We start from the raw sequence: 16,943 nt of genomic DNA, 5'->3' as shown, positions 1-16,943 counted from the left end.
GATTGTTCAGTCTAGTGCAAATGACCATGTGGTTTCCCATTAACATCACAACTGATGAGCGCACTGGGACTTTGTGGTTATGATCTAGTTTATGTACATTTACATACATTTCACATGCACCCGTGTAATTTTCCCATGTGTCCATTTTGTTAAAACTTAAATATCCTCTCATCGTTCTGTCACTTTCTCATTTTTTTTTTAATCACAACGCTGGCCCACACCTGATTTCTAATAAAAGAGCAATATTGGGCCCTTACATGTTCTGTTCATGTACACGTGAAGCAGGTTTATTGGTCCTCGTGACTCAGAACGGGACCTGTGACTGCTTCTGTGGTCAGCTCTTCCCTGTGGAGCCAGAGACAGAACAAGGCTCAGGACTCACTAAGTCACGTCCCTTCCGCTGTCCTCACGCTGACTCTGTAAACCCTAATGACAGGGTTAGCATCAGTTCTCTCATTACTGGTTTCATTGACATGTCGGAGGATTAACATACAGGTATGAGGCAGAAAATACAATCGAAATTTGTAACCATCTTAAAACTGATCCAGTCTGTGGCCAGGGACTTTATTTAATTTGATTCTGTTACAATTAGTCAGTGTTAGTGTTCTCCCGGATCACATTGTAGTCAGTGAAGTAATTAACATTGTCACTGTCAAAGCTTGCTTTACTAACTGTATAATCACAGTTGATGTAGTGGAAATTCTCTTAAATACATACAGTGCATAGGCTACTTCAGTGATCGGACATATAGGTCAAAGATATAGGTAAAAATGTATGGAGTGATTAATGTCAGCACATTAACTCCCGCCTCTCATCGGAGTGGTCAGAACGAATCAGAAGGCTGATCATAGCATTCAGTCCGACTCGTATTGACCATGCACTGAGACGCTCATACAGTGTGGAGCCAGGGGAGCCTGTGAGATGTGGGTGAAATGTGTCAAAAAGAAACAGATGTGCACAACGTCCCATGTCCCTGAGCGCCACTGTTTTCTTTCTGGGACTATACATGGAGCAATAAAAAAGAAAAGAAAGTAGGCTACCAGCATGTGTCAGTTTACATACATCGGGTCAAACAGATTAAGGGTGTCAACCACTGCTGATAAAAAAGATGAGATGTTTACGTTGGACTCTAACCCATGTGTTGGGTTAATGCCTGATTATGGAGATAGCACATTGGTCTATATGTTTACAGCTGATGGTGGTTGGAAAGGCTGTGCTTGGGTGTAAGCATTGTAAGCAGTGTGCTACAGTTGCAGCTCATCAAGTTAAAGACATACCAACATTTGAGAGGTATTTATCTGAGCCAGAGTCACATGGCAAGACTGATATAGTTCAGAGAAAGGTGCAAGAAAGCTCAGTGAAGAAACTCATAATCAGTGAATACGTCCACCCATACCATCTATTGGCTATGCAGCTTAATTTATGAGGGTCACAGGGGGGGCTGGAGCCAATCCCAGCTGACCTTGTTTGAGAGGAGTGGTACGCCCTCATCAGGCCGCCAGTCCATCACAGGGCTGACATACATTCACTCTCACATTCACAATCTGGCTTTATTTGATGAGTAGGTTTACACATACAAAGAATTTGCTCTGGTGTCTAGTAAAAATATAAAAATCTTAAAACTTAAAAATAAAAACACTAGGGAAGGCATTGTGCAATATGATTTCAACTCAAGGATTGTGCAATTTGGATGTTAAGATAAGATATTTACAATTTGAAGTACGTAGAGATAGTCCGGTATTTGACACGGGAAGTTGAGGTGTCTCAGTCACTGGCGGGGATCAGTCTAGTGATAGGGACCCGGTCCTTATAAATGAGGCCAGCAGCAGTCACACCTACAGTCAATTCAAAGTCCCCAGTCTGCATGTCTTTAGGGCGGAGCCCACAAACAGAACCCACACAAACACAGGGATAACATGCAAATGATACACACAGATGTGATGGTCAGAAACTCCGAGCCCATCTCCACCACCAACAGGAGTATAGGAAAAGTACTGAAAACCTTAGCTTCAGTAAAAATAGCCTACAATTAGAATTATAATATCTTAGCAAACTACCAAAATTGTCAATCTGAGAAACAAAAGTAAAGCAAAAGTAAAAATTGTTGGGTTGCATCACATCGATCTAGTTGGTTTTTACAGTTTGTTGTCTACATTTGTTCTTCATATAATCTATGTTGTTGATATGCCTTTAGTAGAAGTTGCAATGTTCCTGTGAGACTGCCAACCTGTGAAAGTGTCCTAAGCTGCTTTCAGACATGCACTGAATCTGCTGACATTGTCTGGAGGGGCTGTTTGTGAGAGAATGTCAGAGTGAGCCCACGTTAGAGAACAGCAGGAGATCCACCGCAGGATTCACAGTGAGTGAGTGTATGTGTGGGTTGATGACGTTTTTTAATACATGACAAATGGGGGAACAAAAACAGTACAAATATCTCGGGATCATAAATGTAGAAGACACTGATGCAGATGTCAAGAGAGTTTTCGGTGATAAGGGCCGACACCAGTGTTGTTGTGCTGTAAACAGAAACACATGATTTTTGCAGCATAATTAATATGTGACGTCCTGTCGCTTCCTGCTGCACAACTCCTCACATGACCTCTGTGCTGTTGTGAAAGCGTCTGACTGAAGAAGATCCTGCTGCGTTGTTCGGAGAAAGTCCAGAGTTTGTATGAATGGTTCTGTTTTGTGCAATGTTGGGGTTAAACAAGTCAGAACCTAGACCTGGACTGTATCTTCTGCCGTTTTCTCTCATCATCCCTGTCTCACTGCAGCCCTGAAGCCCTGACTACACCATCCTTCTCCTCACATTCAAGGCTCTACAAAGTCACGTCAACCTTCTATATTCTGTAACGAGATTGGACCCCATGCAGAGCCACTCTCCCCATTGAACCATCTCTGTGCGATTTCAGCCCTGTGGCCTTCAGGCTCCCAAGCAACTTACACCAAACTATAGCGTTAGTCCCGCTTCATTGAACTTCACATGTTGTTTTATATTATTCAGAGCGTTCAGTGCCACAAACATTCCTGACTGTGTGTGTTCCCTACGCCCTTTATATGTCACAGTTTGTGTGAGAACGCTCTTGTCACCGGGTCCCAGTGAAGCCTGTGGTGCACACCTCTGATACACAACCTTTCTGGATTTCTGAATATGAACGTGGTTGTGAGAGCTGAAGAGAGGAAAGGTTTCATAAGCTTCACCATGTTCTCTGTTGTTTAAGTAGGGTACTGTTTGCAAAATCCCTCACAGGGATATATATATATTTTTTTTTTTCTCTATTTGTAGATCTGCTTTAAAGGTTTCCAACCGTGGCTTTAATGTGGTAATATAGAGAGGTTTTATTACAAACTAGGGCAGAGGATGTGACTGTTGTTTTGTCACGGAAGGTCCCTTGGGGGTCTCAGCGCTGACAACGGGGCCCAGCACTCTCTCTATCAGAGACCTGTGATGTATGGATGATCACACTTTGCGTTAAGTGATAAACCTGCTTAGTTTGTTTAGGTCAGACTTCAAAGATATGCACCCAATGAAGCAAAGGACCCTGTGGACTCCAGTCTCTCAGGGTGCAGTTTACACACAGCAGCCTGGGCTTTGTTGTGGCTCATGCCTGTTTCGTACTGGGGATTAAGCTGACATTCCTCTGTGGGTTCATCACTACCCTTTTACATTGTCACGTTGTTTTCAACTTGACATCATATACATTGTTATTGTAAAGTATCAGTTAAAGCTGCTTGACGGTTACGAGCACTGGCAAAAAAAAGCTTCAATGAAAGTTACATTTGTAGAAGGCTGTTTAGAGACAAGAATTAATCCTAAAATGCTTCAGTCTTGCAAGTTTTGCATTAATAGCCATGGGAGTATCTGATTATTTGCCCTTAACAAATAATCAATTATCGAAATAAAATGCATTCGATGATGTTTGTCTCTATAAAGCCGTTTACAGACATGAACCCCAGGTGAGGGGTGGTTCACCAGGCAGACTCAGTGGGGAGATCACAGATATTGGTTTTCAGCACATTGCCCGTATCACCAAAAGCTCTCTTGTCATCTTTTTCAGTGTCTTGGTGTATAGATCCACTTTTTCATCCAGAGATATTTGTATTCTTTTTGTTTGTTTTTTTGCGCATGCTAAGTGTTTTGAAGCGTCATCAACACACCCACTTGCTCGCTGCGGAGGATCTTCTGCGTTTTTCTCACATCGGCTCATTCTGAAATTTTCTGGAGATTTGAACTGGGAGCTGGCCTGAGAAACACAACATGTCGTTTTTTCAGTCGCTCAGAAATGATGCATATAATATACAGTGCTTCGGCAAATGTACTTAATAGCTTTGCACCCCTAATTATTGTAGTTTGATATTTCCCAGATTAAATTAATGTGAATAATTCCCATTCACATTCACAACAATCCAATTGAAGAAAGTCATCCATGTCCATGTCCATCTACACCTCGGGCCAACCTCAGATGAGCCACCTAAAAAAAGCACACAAACCATTAGTAAGAGGAAACTAATAGAAATGGGAAATTAATTGAAAATGCCCTCACGAATCGCACGGCCCATTTGTTAAGCACTTGACTTTTTACAGCCACTTTTGTTTTCTCCTTATTTGAGACTTTGCCAGTGGCAGTATACTGACAGAAACCGGTATCAGCCGACAGAAGAGTCTGCAGCTCCAAACTTTCTGTCCTTATGTAAGGTCTCGGTTTATATAACTTGACAACTTGCTGCATCTCTTGAAAAGTCACCAGCAAAAAAAGAAAATGTGCTTACAAGCAACAAACTTCTGTTGTTCCTTCTTCAAATGTCTTTGATTTCATTTCCATCCACCAACGTCCACATTTGCCGCGATGATCAAGTCATCCATTTATAGGCTTCATTGTCAACGCCTAATCCTAATCCTTTGTTCTCCTTCAGCTGTTCGAAATGACCGGAATAAGAAGAAGAAAGAGAGCCCAAAGCCGGAGCTGGCAGAGAGCTACGAGCTGACAGCAGAGCTGGAGAACATCATTGAAAAGATTCGCAAGGCCCATCAAGAAACCTTCCCCTCCCTCTGCCAGCTTGGCAAATACACCACGGTGAGTTTACTGTCCTGCAGTGCCTGGAACACATCTTTCTGAAAGTATACATCTACACAGTGGGTCATTTATTTGAATCATAAAGATAACAAAGCTACAGTGTTTCTCTAAACCTGTGACTCTGCACCGGCCGGGGGACAGCGTTCGCATCTTTGATCTGATCTAGCAAACTAGCCCAGAGTGCAGAGCTCATAGTGATAATCAATCCCCTGTACTGTCCTCTAAATCCAAATTGAATGCACCTCCCGAGCTCACACGTACACCACTGACTGTCCAGGCAAATCCTCGCCAGCACTTCCTCTTTCTTCTCCTCTCAATACTTATTGATTTGACATTAAGCCTGATAGAAAGACAGTGAAAGTCATGGATCGTAATGGCACGATGCAACCAACACATCACCCCTCTGTTGAGACAAATCTGAGATGGTAGTAGGAATTTGTTTACCCCAGTTCAAAATGTTGCAAGAGTGCGAAGGGAAATTAAAAATAAGAAACGAGTTCTTATGGAGGGAAGACGATGCAGTTTCCAACATCAAACCCTCATCAGGGATGTGCTTGTGAGCCAGACAGCTCCCCATCTGGTTGCTGCAGACGCCGACTCGAGCCTCTAGCTCCTGACATGTCTGAAAAGTAGAATAAATATGGATAATCCACCTTGCATCATTATCTGCTTTTGTAAATCAAGCGACACATTCAGGCGCCGGCTGAGCTGGGTGTCGAGAGCGCTTGTCAGGGTTTTTTCGCAGGCTTTGTTACCCCTGACATCTTCCAGCAGAAGTCACAGGCTCAGAGATCTGTGCGGATGGAGAACCCTCAAACACCAGGGCCCTGTGCTGAACTGACATGCCCCTAAAAGACCACATAGTGAGGGGATGCTTAGAGAAACCTCACCCATCGCTGTCCTGTCTCAAAACGCCCGACCTTGTATGAAAATGATTACAAACGGTGCAAAGGTCAGATGTTATGCGGTTGAGTTTGGAGATGCTCCGTCAAGCAAACAGTTGAAGCTGCGGGACGGCTGACAGCTCTAAATCATGTTGAGCTGGATGCACGTTGATTGACACCTAGGAATGGCGGCATTGTGCAGGGAGCTGACAGCGTCTAATGTATTTGTTTTTAAGTTGACTTACATATAGATTACATTCGGCGGGAGTGAGCCGTGATTGACAAGGCGCTCCACAAACACTCTTTTGTGTGGAGAGATGGAGCGCAGGAGGGAGTGTATGCTTAATGATGTGGTGGAAATCTCATGACACATGTCAATCATTTAAAATACTGTTTATACCAGGATAAACAAATGTACTCAGCAGATATAATGTTCAGTAAAGTGTCCCTCTGCGCCGTGATGAAGATTATCTCTGACAATGAACCTCAGAGCGGAGATGGGCGAGACATGGGAAAACAGAGCAATTGGGCGGCAAGCAGCTGGCGCCACTGTCGCTCCAGTGTACAGTCGCCTTCCACCTCCACAGCTCTGCTTTCCCCCTTTTCATTCTATAACACAAAGCTGCTAATCGCTGTAACCCCTCTCTTCTCCACCCTCATCCCATTCAATCTCCCAAAAGACACTTCCTGATTTTACTAAATAATCAGTCGGTATTGAAGCAAAATGCGAAGCTGAAAATGGTAGGACAGGATAGCAGAATATTGCTCCTTGGTTTACGATAGTAACCAGTGTTTGCTGTTTGTTGGAGCGGCAGTCGGCCCCAGATAAAGCTTTAATCTGGATCAGTGATAATTATGCTTGCTCAGACTGTGAGAAGTTCCTTATTATTAGTGATTGGATCCTGATGCGCCTTTTGAGTCCTCCTCATTGGAAACAGAAGAGAAGCTCCTGCGCCCCTAGATTAGGTTAAAGCTCCAATTATTGTGGTGAAATATTCAAATCCTAGTCTGCAGTGATTTAGGAGTTCATTGCCGGGTTAGTGGAGATAGCCGCGCAAGTGAGAGGGCTTAGCTCGACAATGAATAATGCTTCATTGACAGTGATGGCGATGACAAACGAGCCTGGCACTTTCAAAGACAAAATAAAACATTAGCGCTCTGCGGGGCCCGAGAGGGCTCCAGGCGGCCTCCACTGCTGCTGCACGGTACACAGCCCAGTCGGGAGATATTAGCCCCTTTACAGTTTGACCGCCGTCTCCATCCGTCACAGGTGCTGGCTGCTTTTACTGCCTTTTCCCTTTCTGCATCTGTACACACAAGTCTGCTGACGTACAGCACAACGCTCATTTCCTCACAGCCCGCTTATCCTCTAATGCTGCAACTTCTATGATTTGTTTGAATAAATGACCTTAAATTAAATTAGAATTCCCGGGCAACTTCCTTGTTTCGCTGTATTGAATTATGGGACTGGTGTAATTGGCTGGAATTGAAAGGGGGGAGGGGGGGACTGTTGGAAAAAGAAAATCCAACCACGAATTATCTCACCCTCCCTCAGCTCCCCTTTTTAGTCCCCTCTCTTTCTTTCTCTCTCCAGCCAGAGGGAAGAGAGCATGATAAGTTGCTTTAATATCGGTCACCTCCAACCCCCCCCAACATATGTGCTTTGTGCAAACATGCACTCTCTTCTCTCTCTCTCTCTCTCTCTCTCTCTCTCTCTCTCTCTCTCTCTCTCTCTCTCTCTCTCTCTCTCTCACACACACACAAGGCTTCCTCCGTCCCCCAAATCAGACGTCAATCAGTGGAATGTGCATCCATAGTGCTGTTGTGTCGACTGCAGCTCGTTATCTGTGATTTAAACACAGAGCAAATGTGTTTCTCACTTAACCCCAGATCATATTTAATGATCTGTCTCTCTGCTGTTCTCTGTCTCCCTTTATCTCCCACTCTCTCTCTCTCTCTTGGGTGGCCACACAATAGATTGTTTGCTCGTGTCCAGCCGCCGCGGTGCTAACTGCCTCACAGTAACAACCTCAGGGGGATTGATGTGTTGTGAAGAGTAGGGGGGGGGGTGCTCTAGCTGTCTTCACAGTCACTTCAGTGATGTGGTCGGGGGGCTGCAGTGTTTGTGGCCTCTCGCGCTGAAACAGTCCCCGGGGCCGGGCTGAAGCCCTGTTCACACCTGGCTTTAACATCTCAAGCGATGCGATCTGTGGACAGCTCTAACTTCGTCGCTTCACACTTGGTATCGGATTGTGTCTCCATAGATGTCTCCAGTGACCACTTGTGACTGCTATTTATGTGCAAATAAAAGCTTACAGCATTTTTATTCTAAAATACCAAATGCTGTTGGAGAAGGAGAGAGGGAACAATATACCAAGTGCATAGACTGTGTGAAGTTAAAAGAAGTCGAAATTGGGTGTATTTGCAGGCAAAGGGATTCGACCTAGGACATTGTATACCTGCCTGTTTGGAATGGGCTGTTTGCTTTGCCTGCACTAATACTGGCCGCAGCTTTCCTTCTGAAACTAAAGGTGATCTGCTGTAATTAAGACAAAGCAAGTAAAGACTGGCTGCAGGACTATACCAGTCCACTAAGAGCTGTTCACGTTTCTATTCAAGGTTTAGTGAAGCTTCACTCAGCATGCAGAGTCCAGAACCGGAGAATCCATTGTTAATTTCATGAATGCACCCAATGTTGTGAACATGCTGTTGTCATGATCTACAGTGTCAGAGTCCTAGCCTCCGCTGCTACAGAGCACTGGTCGACTATTTATTCAAAAATTATTGTTTTTGAATGAACCACTTGTCCAGGTCACACCAAAACTGACACTGCACTTCAGTTGGCCCTTAACAAAACAAATGCCAAGAGTAACGCAGGTTAGATGCACGGTTCTGCAAATATGCAAACCACGGACAGTGAGAAAGATGGATGTCTGTATGGGCTTTTCGGAAATTACAGACGTCATGGACAAAGCCATTTTATGTGGTTTGAGAAACAACTAAATGAGTATGAATGACTTCCTCTCATACAGAGGACGTCTGGTCCTCCATCACATCCCACCACACCTTCCATGCAGCACAGAACACGTCCGGATGTGATCTGAGCAAATCGGTCTGACTGAATCCTCAATTCACTTGGGTTCATTCACATCTATACTCTTGTGAACTCCTCACCCATGATGCATGTCATCGCAGGTCTGAACAGGGCGGTCCACTGATGTTGAGGTTTGCCAACACACTGAATGCATTGTGGTTCTTCTCTTTTTTCGGTTGCTTCAGGGGAGTGGGGCTATAAAACCTGCCTCACCTTCCTATTTTCCGGGATCTTTGGTGGTTTTCAATTACCAAATTTAAACAGACAAATGTTGAATTGAAAAAACTCATTGAAGTGCTTCATCAAAAGCCCTCAGACCCCTGGAAGCGAATGTGTTATTTTTCTTGGTTCCAGTGTAGAGTTGTTGGTTCTGAATGCTGTTCCACAGACTTTTCTTCCCAGCCAAGAAGAAAACACACTGAGAGCATTTTTGACATAAATGGATTGATTACATAACACCCCATGAAACTTGACTTTAACATTCTCTCTGTCTGGGTTTTGGTTCTGCTATATAATGCATCATTTTCTTTGACTCCCTTTTCTGACAGTTTCATTCATTATTAATCTGTTCATACAGTTTCTGACTTTAAAATGACAAAGACAGAAACAGGAAGATTTTACCCAATTAATAGTCAACGATAAAGCGAATACTTTGGGCAGATCGAATCAGTAGGACTGGCTTAAACACACAGAGCGAGCATGTATTCGCTTTGCCCACACTGAGCAGTCTCTCCTGAGCCGAGTTTGGAATTGAGAATGATTTGCTTTCAGTACAGTTGTTTATGCTGAGTAAACAGCCAAAGTGTCCAAGGAGTTTGTTTGGAGGCACAAAGCACTCTGTAAAAAAGTATTTTTGCGGTTGTATTCATTATCTGGAAGTAAAAAGCCAATGCAGCAGTCATTACAGCTTCTCAGGGCTTTGTTTCTGTCCCTCCTGAGGCCTGTGAATCGCAAAGTGAACAATCCCTGCTCATTATATGTATATGCGGGGCCTGGTCGTGGCACAAACCTTTTCTGATTCTGACAAGAGAACTTTTTATGGATTTCTGTATTGTTTTTATAAGTTCAAACTCTTCCCCAAAAAGCTGGTTCTTACCAAAAACATTCGGCATAAGGACTAAGTCAGAGAAAAACAAGAGGAACATTGAGTCATCCACTTCTATAATTCCCTTAACACATTAACAGTAAATGGCGCATTGACATGTAACAAAGGCTTTTTGAGTCGACAGCAGTGATCTCCTTAGTTTACGATGGCTACAGAAAAATGGGGGGGGGGGGGGGGGAGGTTAAGCGGCACTAACCAATCAATTCCTTTGGAAAATGGCATCTGGTTTTTTTCTGAATGATCCTCATATTTAAAGAGGGTCAGCTCCTCAGCAGGACTGTTCTCCTGTGTAGGAGGGCCCCCTCCTGTCTTCTTTATCTGTTTTTGTCCCTGGCTGCAGCAATGTCAAAGCCATTCTCCTCTTGTATATTGACATTGTCCCAAAATACAGACTCAATGAAGTGCTAAAGGCTTGGACTGTTTTGTAAAGTGAGCCTACACACCACTCTGAATTATGTTTGCTTGACCCTGCCAGGGCTGCAGCTGTAAGAATGAGTGTAAAACTCTCATATACAAACACATGTAGTTTGATCAAATACACAAATGTTATAATAGTCAGATCTACTCTTGCAAAGCGGATAAGGCAGTGACTTTATATTATATTACAATTATTCGTCAGCTGTCGTTCCTGCACTTTTACCTTTATTACCTGTGAACGTGCTTGGTAGACTAATAATGTTGATAACCGCTGGTACGTGACCGCTTAGCGAGACCGTGGCTGTAACACTCAGTGAGGCCAGATAACGGAAAGATATGTTGAACGTGCTGCGTAGTACAGACGTCCCTTGTCTAACATATATCCAGTACATTGTGTAAAGATCGTCCCTCCTCATTGTGTGAAGTGTTGGTGCGTGTCCCCCTCTCTGTGAGTGTGTGCCGTGTGTCCTTGCTACATGTGGAGACTCACCCATGGAGAACAGATGGGCTATTCCATGTTAACCATCACAAAACAGAACGGTCATCAGATGCTCCATCCCCACCATCAGCCAGCGCACCACAGCTCTCCTCTGCTACACCCAAGCCATTCCCCAGCAGCTGCTCTCCTCCGTCTGAATCTGTCACATTATCCCCTGCTCCCATGGCCATTTTCTTTCCCCTCCCTTTTTAGAACTGTTTGTTGCAGCCCTAATCCACAGTAAACAATAACCAAACCATTACAGAATCTCCCCGTTGGATGTTTCCACTTTGGATGCTCCCATGTCTCAGAAACACTGGTGATAAAGATGAAGCTGAAAAATAATGGGGAGCATTGCTCTGGGATATAAGAGATGTTGTAGTCTCGTAGTTTGCTTACAAGTGAGGGGAGATGCTGACAGTGTTATCTTTGGAATTAAGTCCAATTTCTCCGTTGTTTTATGATTTTAAGTACAGCAAGGAATTCACTCAAAACTGTGTCTTTATCGGGGTAAAACAATCTTTAGATTTTGATCCATCAGAATTGCAGGGTTAAGTGCATTTCCATCCACCTTTTTAATTAGCATTTTCAGTGTTTAAAATGAGTAAAAAAAACCATACATTACATGGAAATATTGTCTTGAAACCTTGATACGCTTAGGTGAAACAGCTGGTGTGTCCGTGAAAGTAAATGTTCTGCGGATCCAGACTGAGCGATAGTGATGATCGTGACTTGCGAAGGCAACATCTGTATGAACGAAGGCCTCGATAGACCGAGGCTACGCAACAGACTTCCAGTTGTTCTCTGCATTTCAGTCTGTGCTGGTGCCATGCACGTTGAAAGATATAAAGACGAACACTCAGATTGTACGACTACAACACAGATCGTAACCTTCCTCACATTAAAACATGAGACAATCAGAAATGTCTTATACATGTATTTCCATTCCTTTTTCCACTGGCTGAGATGGTGCTCTTTTAATTACATCATCTTTTAATAAACGGTGCCCGAGTGGAAAATTAGCACCACCAGCTGTTTAGTTTGAGGCACGTGACTCATAATATTCACACTAGTTACTAGTTAGAGAATTAATCTTTTGCAGATTGATTTTACTTGTGACCTTTTGATGGCTTTGTTCTAGTGTCTCAGTACGTGACACAATACCAGAGCTCTGACCTGAAGCAGCTAAATGGGCATCCCTCATTTTATTACTCTACATGCATGTGTTAGGCCCCAGAGATGGTTGCTTAACTTGCATGAATTACTCGCATGAATTTCTTATGCAGTACAAGAATATAGCAACATACACATTGCGGCATCTGACAACACATTATTTTCATGACAGAAACAACGTATTGTGTACATTACAGAATCTTTCAACATATCTGAAAGACAGAAGTAACCACGCAAGGTTTAGCTAGTGTTTAAAAAATGGTAACTTCAAAATAAGTGCACATTTTGATTTAATGATTAATTCTGTTATTTTGTGAATATAACATAAGTTGGATCCCGATGGTAAACATGCACAAACTCTGTAAATTAACTTATTTTAACCATATACACTATGGTTACTGGTTCTTTTAACAGTTTCACATTACTTTTTCATCACACTCCAGCAATCTACCAAGAAATGTACTTTTTAGGCCCAGGTTTTAGCATCATTATTTATGACGAAGTTACTGTTATTTTAACTTAAAGTGGATTACTTTTAACTTGCCACAGATGAACATAGACAAACACGACCCAAGTGCCTATATCAGGACCCCCTGGGTTCAGGTTAGGATAGCAGAACTCTATCATAATCCATTCAACCAATATCAATACAGATTTTCTGGTAAGGATTAGGGAGTCATTCCAAGCTAACATTGGGCGAGAGGAGGGGTATGTTGCCAGCATATCATAAGACCAACATACAGAGAAAAACAACCAATCACATTCACACCTACAGAGTCTTCAATTCACCTAAACCTAATCTGCATGTGTTTAGACTGTGGCAGGACACCAATACAAGGCCCCGCAAGAGAATTGAGGTTTCTACCTTCTTTTGTCCCTGGTAAAAGTTTTTTTTTTAGTAGTTTTTCCTTACTCTTGTTTAGGGATGTCCCGATCCGATATTGATATCGGAAATCAGTCCGATATCAGCCAAAAAAGTGAATATCGGATTTTATCGGACTGAATCTAAAAACTCCGATATAAGCGCTCCGATATAAGCTGTCCATTTACCGCTCCAGGACTTCTATAATAGGTGACTCTGGTTTGATCACACTCCAACACAGTAGGTGGTAATGCCCCTTAATTAACGTTGGTGCCGGCCGCGGAAGAAGAGCGTCTCTGATCCAGCATGCACAGCCCACGTGATCACAACAACGCCAACGTGTGTGCCTGCAGCAAGGTGTAGTGATGTCGGCTGTGTGGAAGTATTTTACCGTAAACTCGGACAAAGACGTTGCAGCTAAATGCAACATTTGTCAGGCGCAAGTGTCCCGTGGAGGGACAGAACCGGGAAGGTTCAATACAAGCAACCTCATCGCACATTTGAAAAAACACCACAAAAAAGAACATGAGGATTTTCGCGAGAGCAGCAAGGCGAAGCAACAAGCCTCTGGCTCGCTTCAGCAACCCACGCTGGCCGAAAGCTTTGCAAGACGTGACAAACTTAGCCTGGATGCCAGACGAACTTAGCCCCGCCCACAACATTTTGGTCGGGCAGTTCGGTCTGGAGTCGCTCCATTGGGAAAAAATTATGGGGCGTGTTTCAACTGACCAGGAAGTAAAATTCCTCTTCGCTCAATTGGATAGACCTACAACCAATCAGAGCAACGTAGTATGTGACGTATGCTAAGCAACGCCTTGTGAGTTATTTACTAACGCCGGGTTCACACCGGACGCTTCAGCGCAGCGCCAAGCCTTAAATAACAGCTGGCTCCCATCCACTCCCATGTTAAAACTTTAACAGCGAGGCAGCCTTGGCGCAGCGCGGTGCTTCAGCCTCCGGTGTGACCGGCACAAAGCCGTGCAGCGATCTACTGGATCAACGGGTGATATTATTAGCGCTGCCCGGCGGTTCAGCGTCGCTTCAGTGTCCGGTGTGAACAGCCAAGCGCCGGGGCGATAGGGATTAGCGCGGTGCTCTGGCGTCGCCTCCACGTTCTGTGTTCCTCTTTCAAAATGAATGCGCTGTCGATGTCTTCTAAAACAGACTCAATGGCAGCATCTACACATCTCAGCTCGCCAGCGGCAGGCATGTTTGTTGAAAACGAATTCAACCAAAGGGCACTTGATGACGTGGTTGATTACGTTACCGTTGATCATCTGTCAATCATCGTATAAAGCCCGCCCTGACAATCTGATTGGCCCAGTCCGGCCATAATTTTTTCCCAATGGAGCGACCCCAGACCGAACTGCCCGACCAAATCTGTTGTGGGCGGGGCTAAATTCGTCTGGCATCCAGGCTATGACAAACTACCACGGGACAGCAAAAAGGCAATGGCCATAACAGAAAAGATAGCCCAGTTTATTGTGCTTGATGACCAGCCCCTGTCGGTGGTGAGTAATGTCGGGTTTAAACGCTTAATGGAGCACCTCGAACCTCGCTACATTATTCCTATAGTTTTTGTTGTTTTTGTCCCTGCCCACAGTTGTTTCCAACATATGCTGACAGTAGAAAAATAACTGAAGTGAACTTGAATTGTTTGCACTTTAAAATTTAATTTATTCTATTCAATTGTATAATGATGTTGGTAACCAGTGGTTATTTTGCACTTTAAATATAACATTTTGTTTTCATTGGATTTGTTGAGGTAATACTCTTATGTTGAAGGTTAAAATTTATGTAACCAATTGGTTAATAATAAATGGGTCAGTTTTTCCTATACCTACTGTTGCTGACTATTGTTTTCTGTTATATCACTACAACATCAGTAACAGTAACATCACTTTATCAAGCCTTTTCTAACATTCCACACAACAAAATAAGGAATAAATATATGTATGATTTGTGCCTATATCGTATCGTATTGATATCGGTATCAGCCAATACTCAAGGCTACAATATCGGTATCGTATCGCTAGTGAAAAAGTTGTATCGGGACATCCCTACTCTTGTTGATGGTTAAGGGCAGAGGATGTCACACCTTGTTAAAGCCCTATGAGACAAATTGTGATTTGTGAATATGGGCTATACAAATCAAATTTGATTGATTGATTAATTGATGAGAAGAGCGTTCAAACCCCAGACAGAACTTGGCAGTACTAAGAACCTTAGTGGTGTGAGGCAACAGTGATAACCACATCGATTGTTAACAGCCATCAGAGCTTATAGATGGACTTCTTGTCATGTTGAACACAGTTGTGCACATTTAAGGGTTATTACCAGCAGATCAGGAGCTCTCACTTTTTCAATTGAATTGAGCCGTTTACATCCCATCTAACTGGTTGTGTATATATATTATTTCCCCTATTGAAAGAAATAATGACATAAGTTACAAAAGTAGGACCCAAGTTATAATAAATTGACAGTGTATAAAGTTGCACAGTGAGTTTTTCTATAAGAGGTAGCTGAAGCCATTTGTTGTTTTAATCAATGGCCATAAATAGCAGATAGGAAACATATTTTCAGACTTCATTCCACGGCTTCTCTTCTGCTCTGTCACACTGCTCAGCTCACCCACTCTTCACTTCCCTCCCTGTCAACTGTTATTCCTTCTCTTTCTTTCCTCTCTGGTCTCTTACAGCACATTTATTTCCACTTTTTCTTCTTGCCATATATTGCAAACAGCTATGTCTTTATTGTTCCCTGGCTTTCACCCGTGCTGCTTCCCTCCAGTGTAGGCTCTGGACGGTGTAGTTGTATTAATGGCAGCTCTGGCTTCAAACCGCCCTGTGCTACCTGTCACAGCTCTGTTTCTGCATCCCATCATTGCATAAGCATCCCACTGGCACTGTTATGCTCATTATTGCAGGGCCCGGCCACCCGGCTCGGCTCAGCTCGACGTATTCACAACAACAATCCTGCCAGTGTTTTTGTGAGCTCTGGTCTTATGGAGCCTATTTACTGTAGGTAACTGACACATATGGAGCAGAGTGAAGAGGGTGCACTGAGGAGATCATTAGCAACAGTCTGTGCAATGACGAAAGTAGCTGCCTCTTTGCCTGACGGCTTGTTCTCTGTTTGTGTGTGTGTGTGTGTGTCTGTGTGTGCCTCACAGAACTCGAGTGCAGACCACCGTGTGAGGCTGGACCTGGGCCTATGGGACAAATTCAGCGAGCTGGCCACCAAGTGCATTATCAAGATCGTGGAATTTGCCAAACGAGTGCCTGGCTTCACGGGGCTGACCATCGCAGACCAGATCACGCTCCTGAAAGCTGCCTGCCTGGACATTTTGGTGGGTGTCAATCTATTTTAGAGAAACAAACTCAAGTCCTCAAGTTTCCACATGAATGAAAAACCGCAGCATATACTCTGAAAGATCTTTGCGAATGTGTGTGAATATGGTGAATGTGATTTGTACTGTAAAGCACTTTGATGGTCAATAGGACTGTGGTGTATCATTGTAGTCTATTGACAATTTACATTGAAATTATAATTGGTAATTGTTTATGGCGAGTGTCAATTTTCAGATCAACATAAGGAATAAACTACTAGTCAACACAACTCTAGGTGATTTTCTTCATAGATCAAAGACTGGGTTCTCCTCAACATTACAGAATCTACTGCAGCGAGTTGTTTCTAGCCTTTTATTTTTTGCAGTGTACACAGGGTTCCAGACACTGTCACTTTTCTACCTTTTACTCTATATCAGTAATTATACTGAACTAGTTTCTCTTTAATGGAGTTGCTGCAAGAAGCACAGTTTAGATGTTTCTTCAGTACGAGAGTAAACTCTTAAAA

General features: G+C 43.4%; 1 protein-coding gene across 1 annotated transcript in view; it reads left to right on the top strand.

Annotated features, from left to right (window-relative positions):
• Positions 1-16,943, top strand: part of LOC128462003 (retinoic acid receptor beta) — a 126,591-nt gene that overhangs the window by 93,234 nt on the left and 16,414 nt on the right. The window contains exons 4-5 of the mRNA XM_053447222.1: positions 4,915-5,075; positions 16,261-16,437. Of these exons, the coding sequence (XP_053303197.1) occupies positions 4,915-5,075; positions 16,261-16,437 (338 nt within the window). The remainder of the gene's footprint in view (positions 1-4,914; positions 5,076-16,260; positions 16,438-16,943) is intronic.

Source organism: Pleuronectes platessa, chromosome 18 (assembly GCF_947347685.1).
Source record: "Pleuronectes platessa chromosome 18, fPlePla1.1, whole genome shotgun sequence".
Classification (NCBI taxonomy): Eukaryota; Metazoa; Chordata; class Actinopteri; order Pleuronectiformes; family Pleuronectidae; genus Pleuronectes; species Pleuronectes platessa.
The sequence above is the reverse complement of the archived record's forward strand: the minus strand, read 5'-3'. Positions and strand labels throughout refer to the sequence as shown.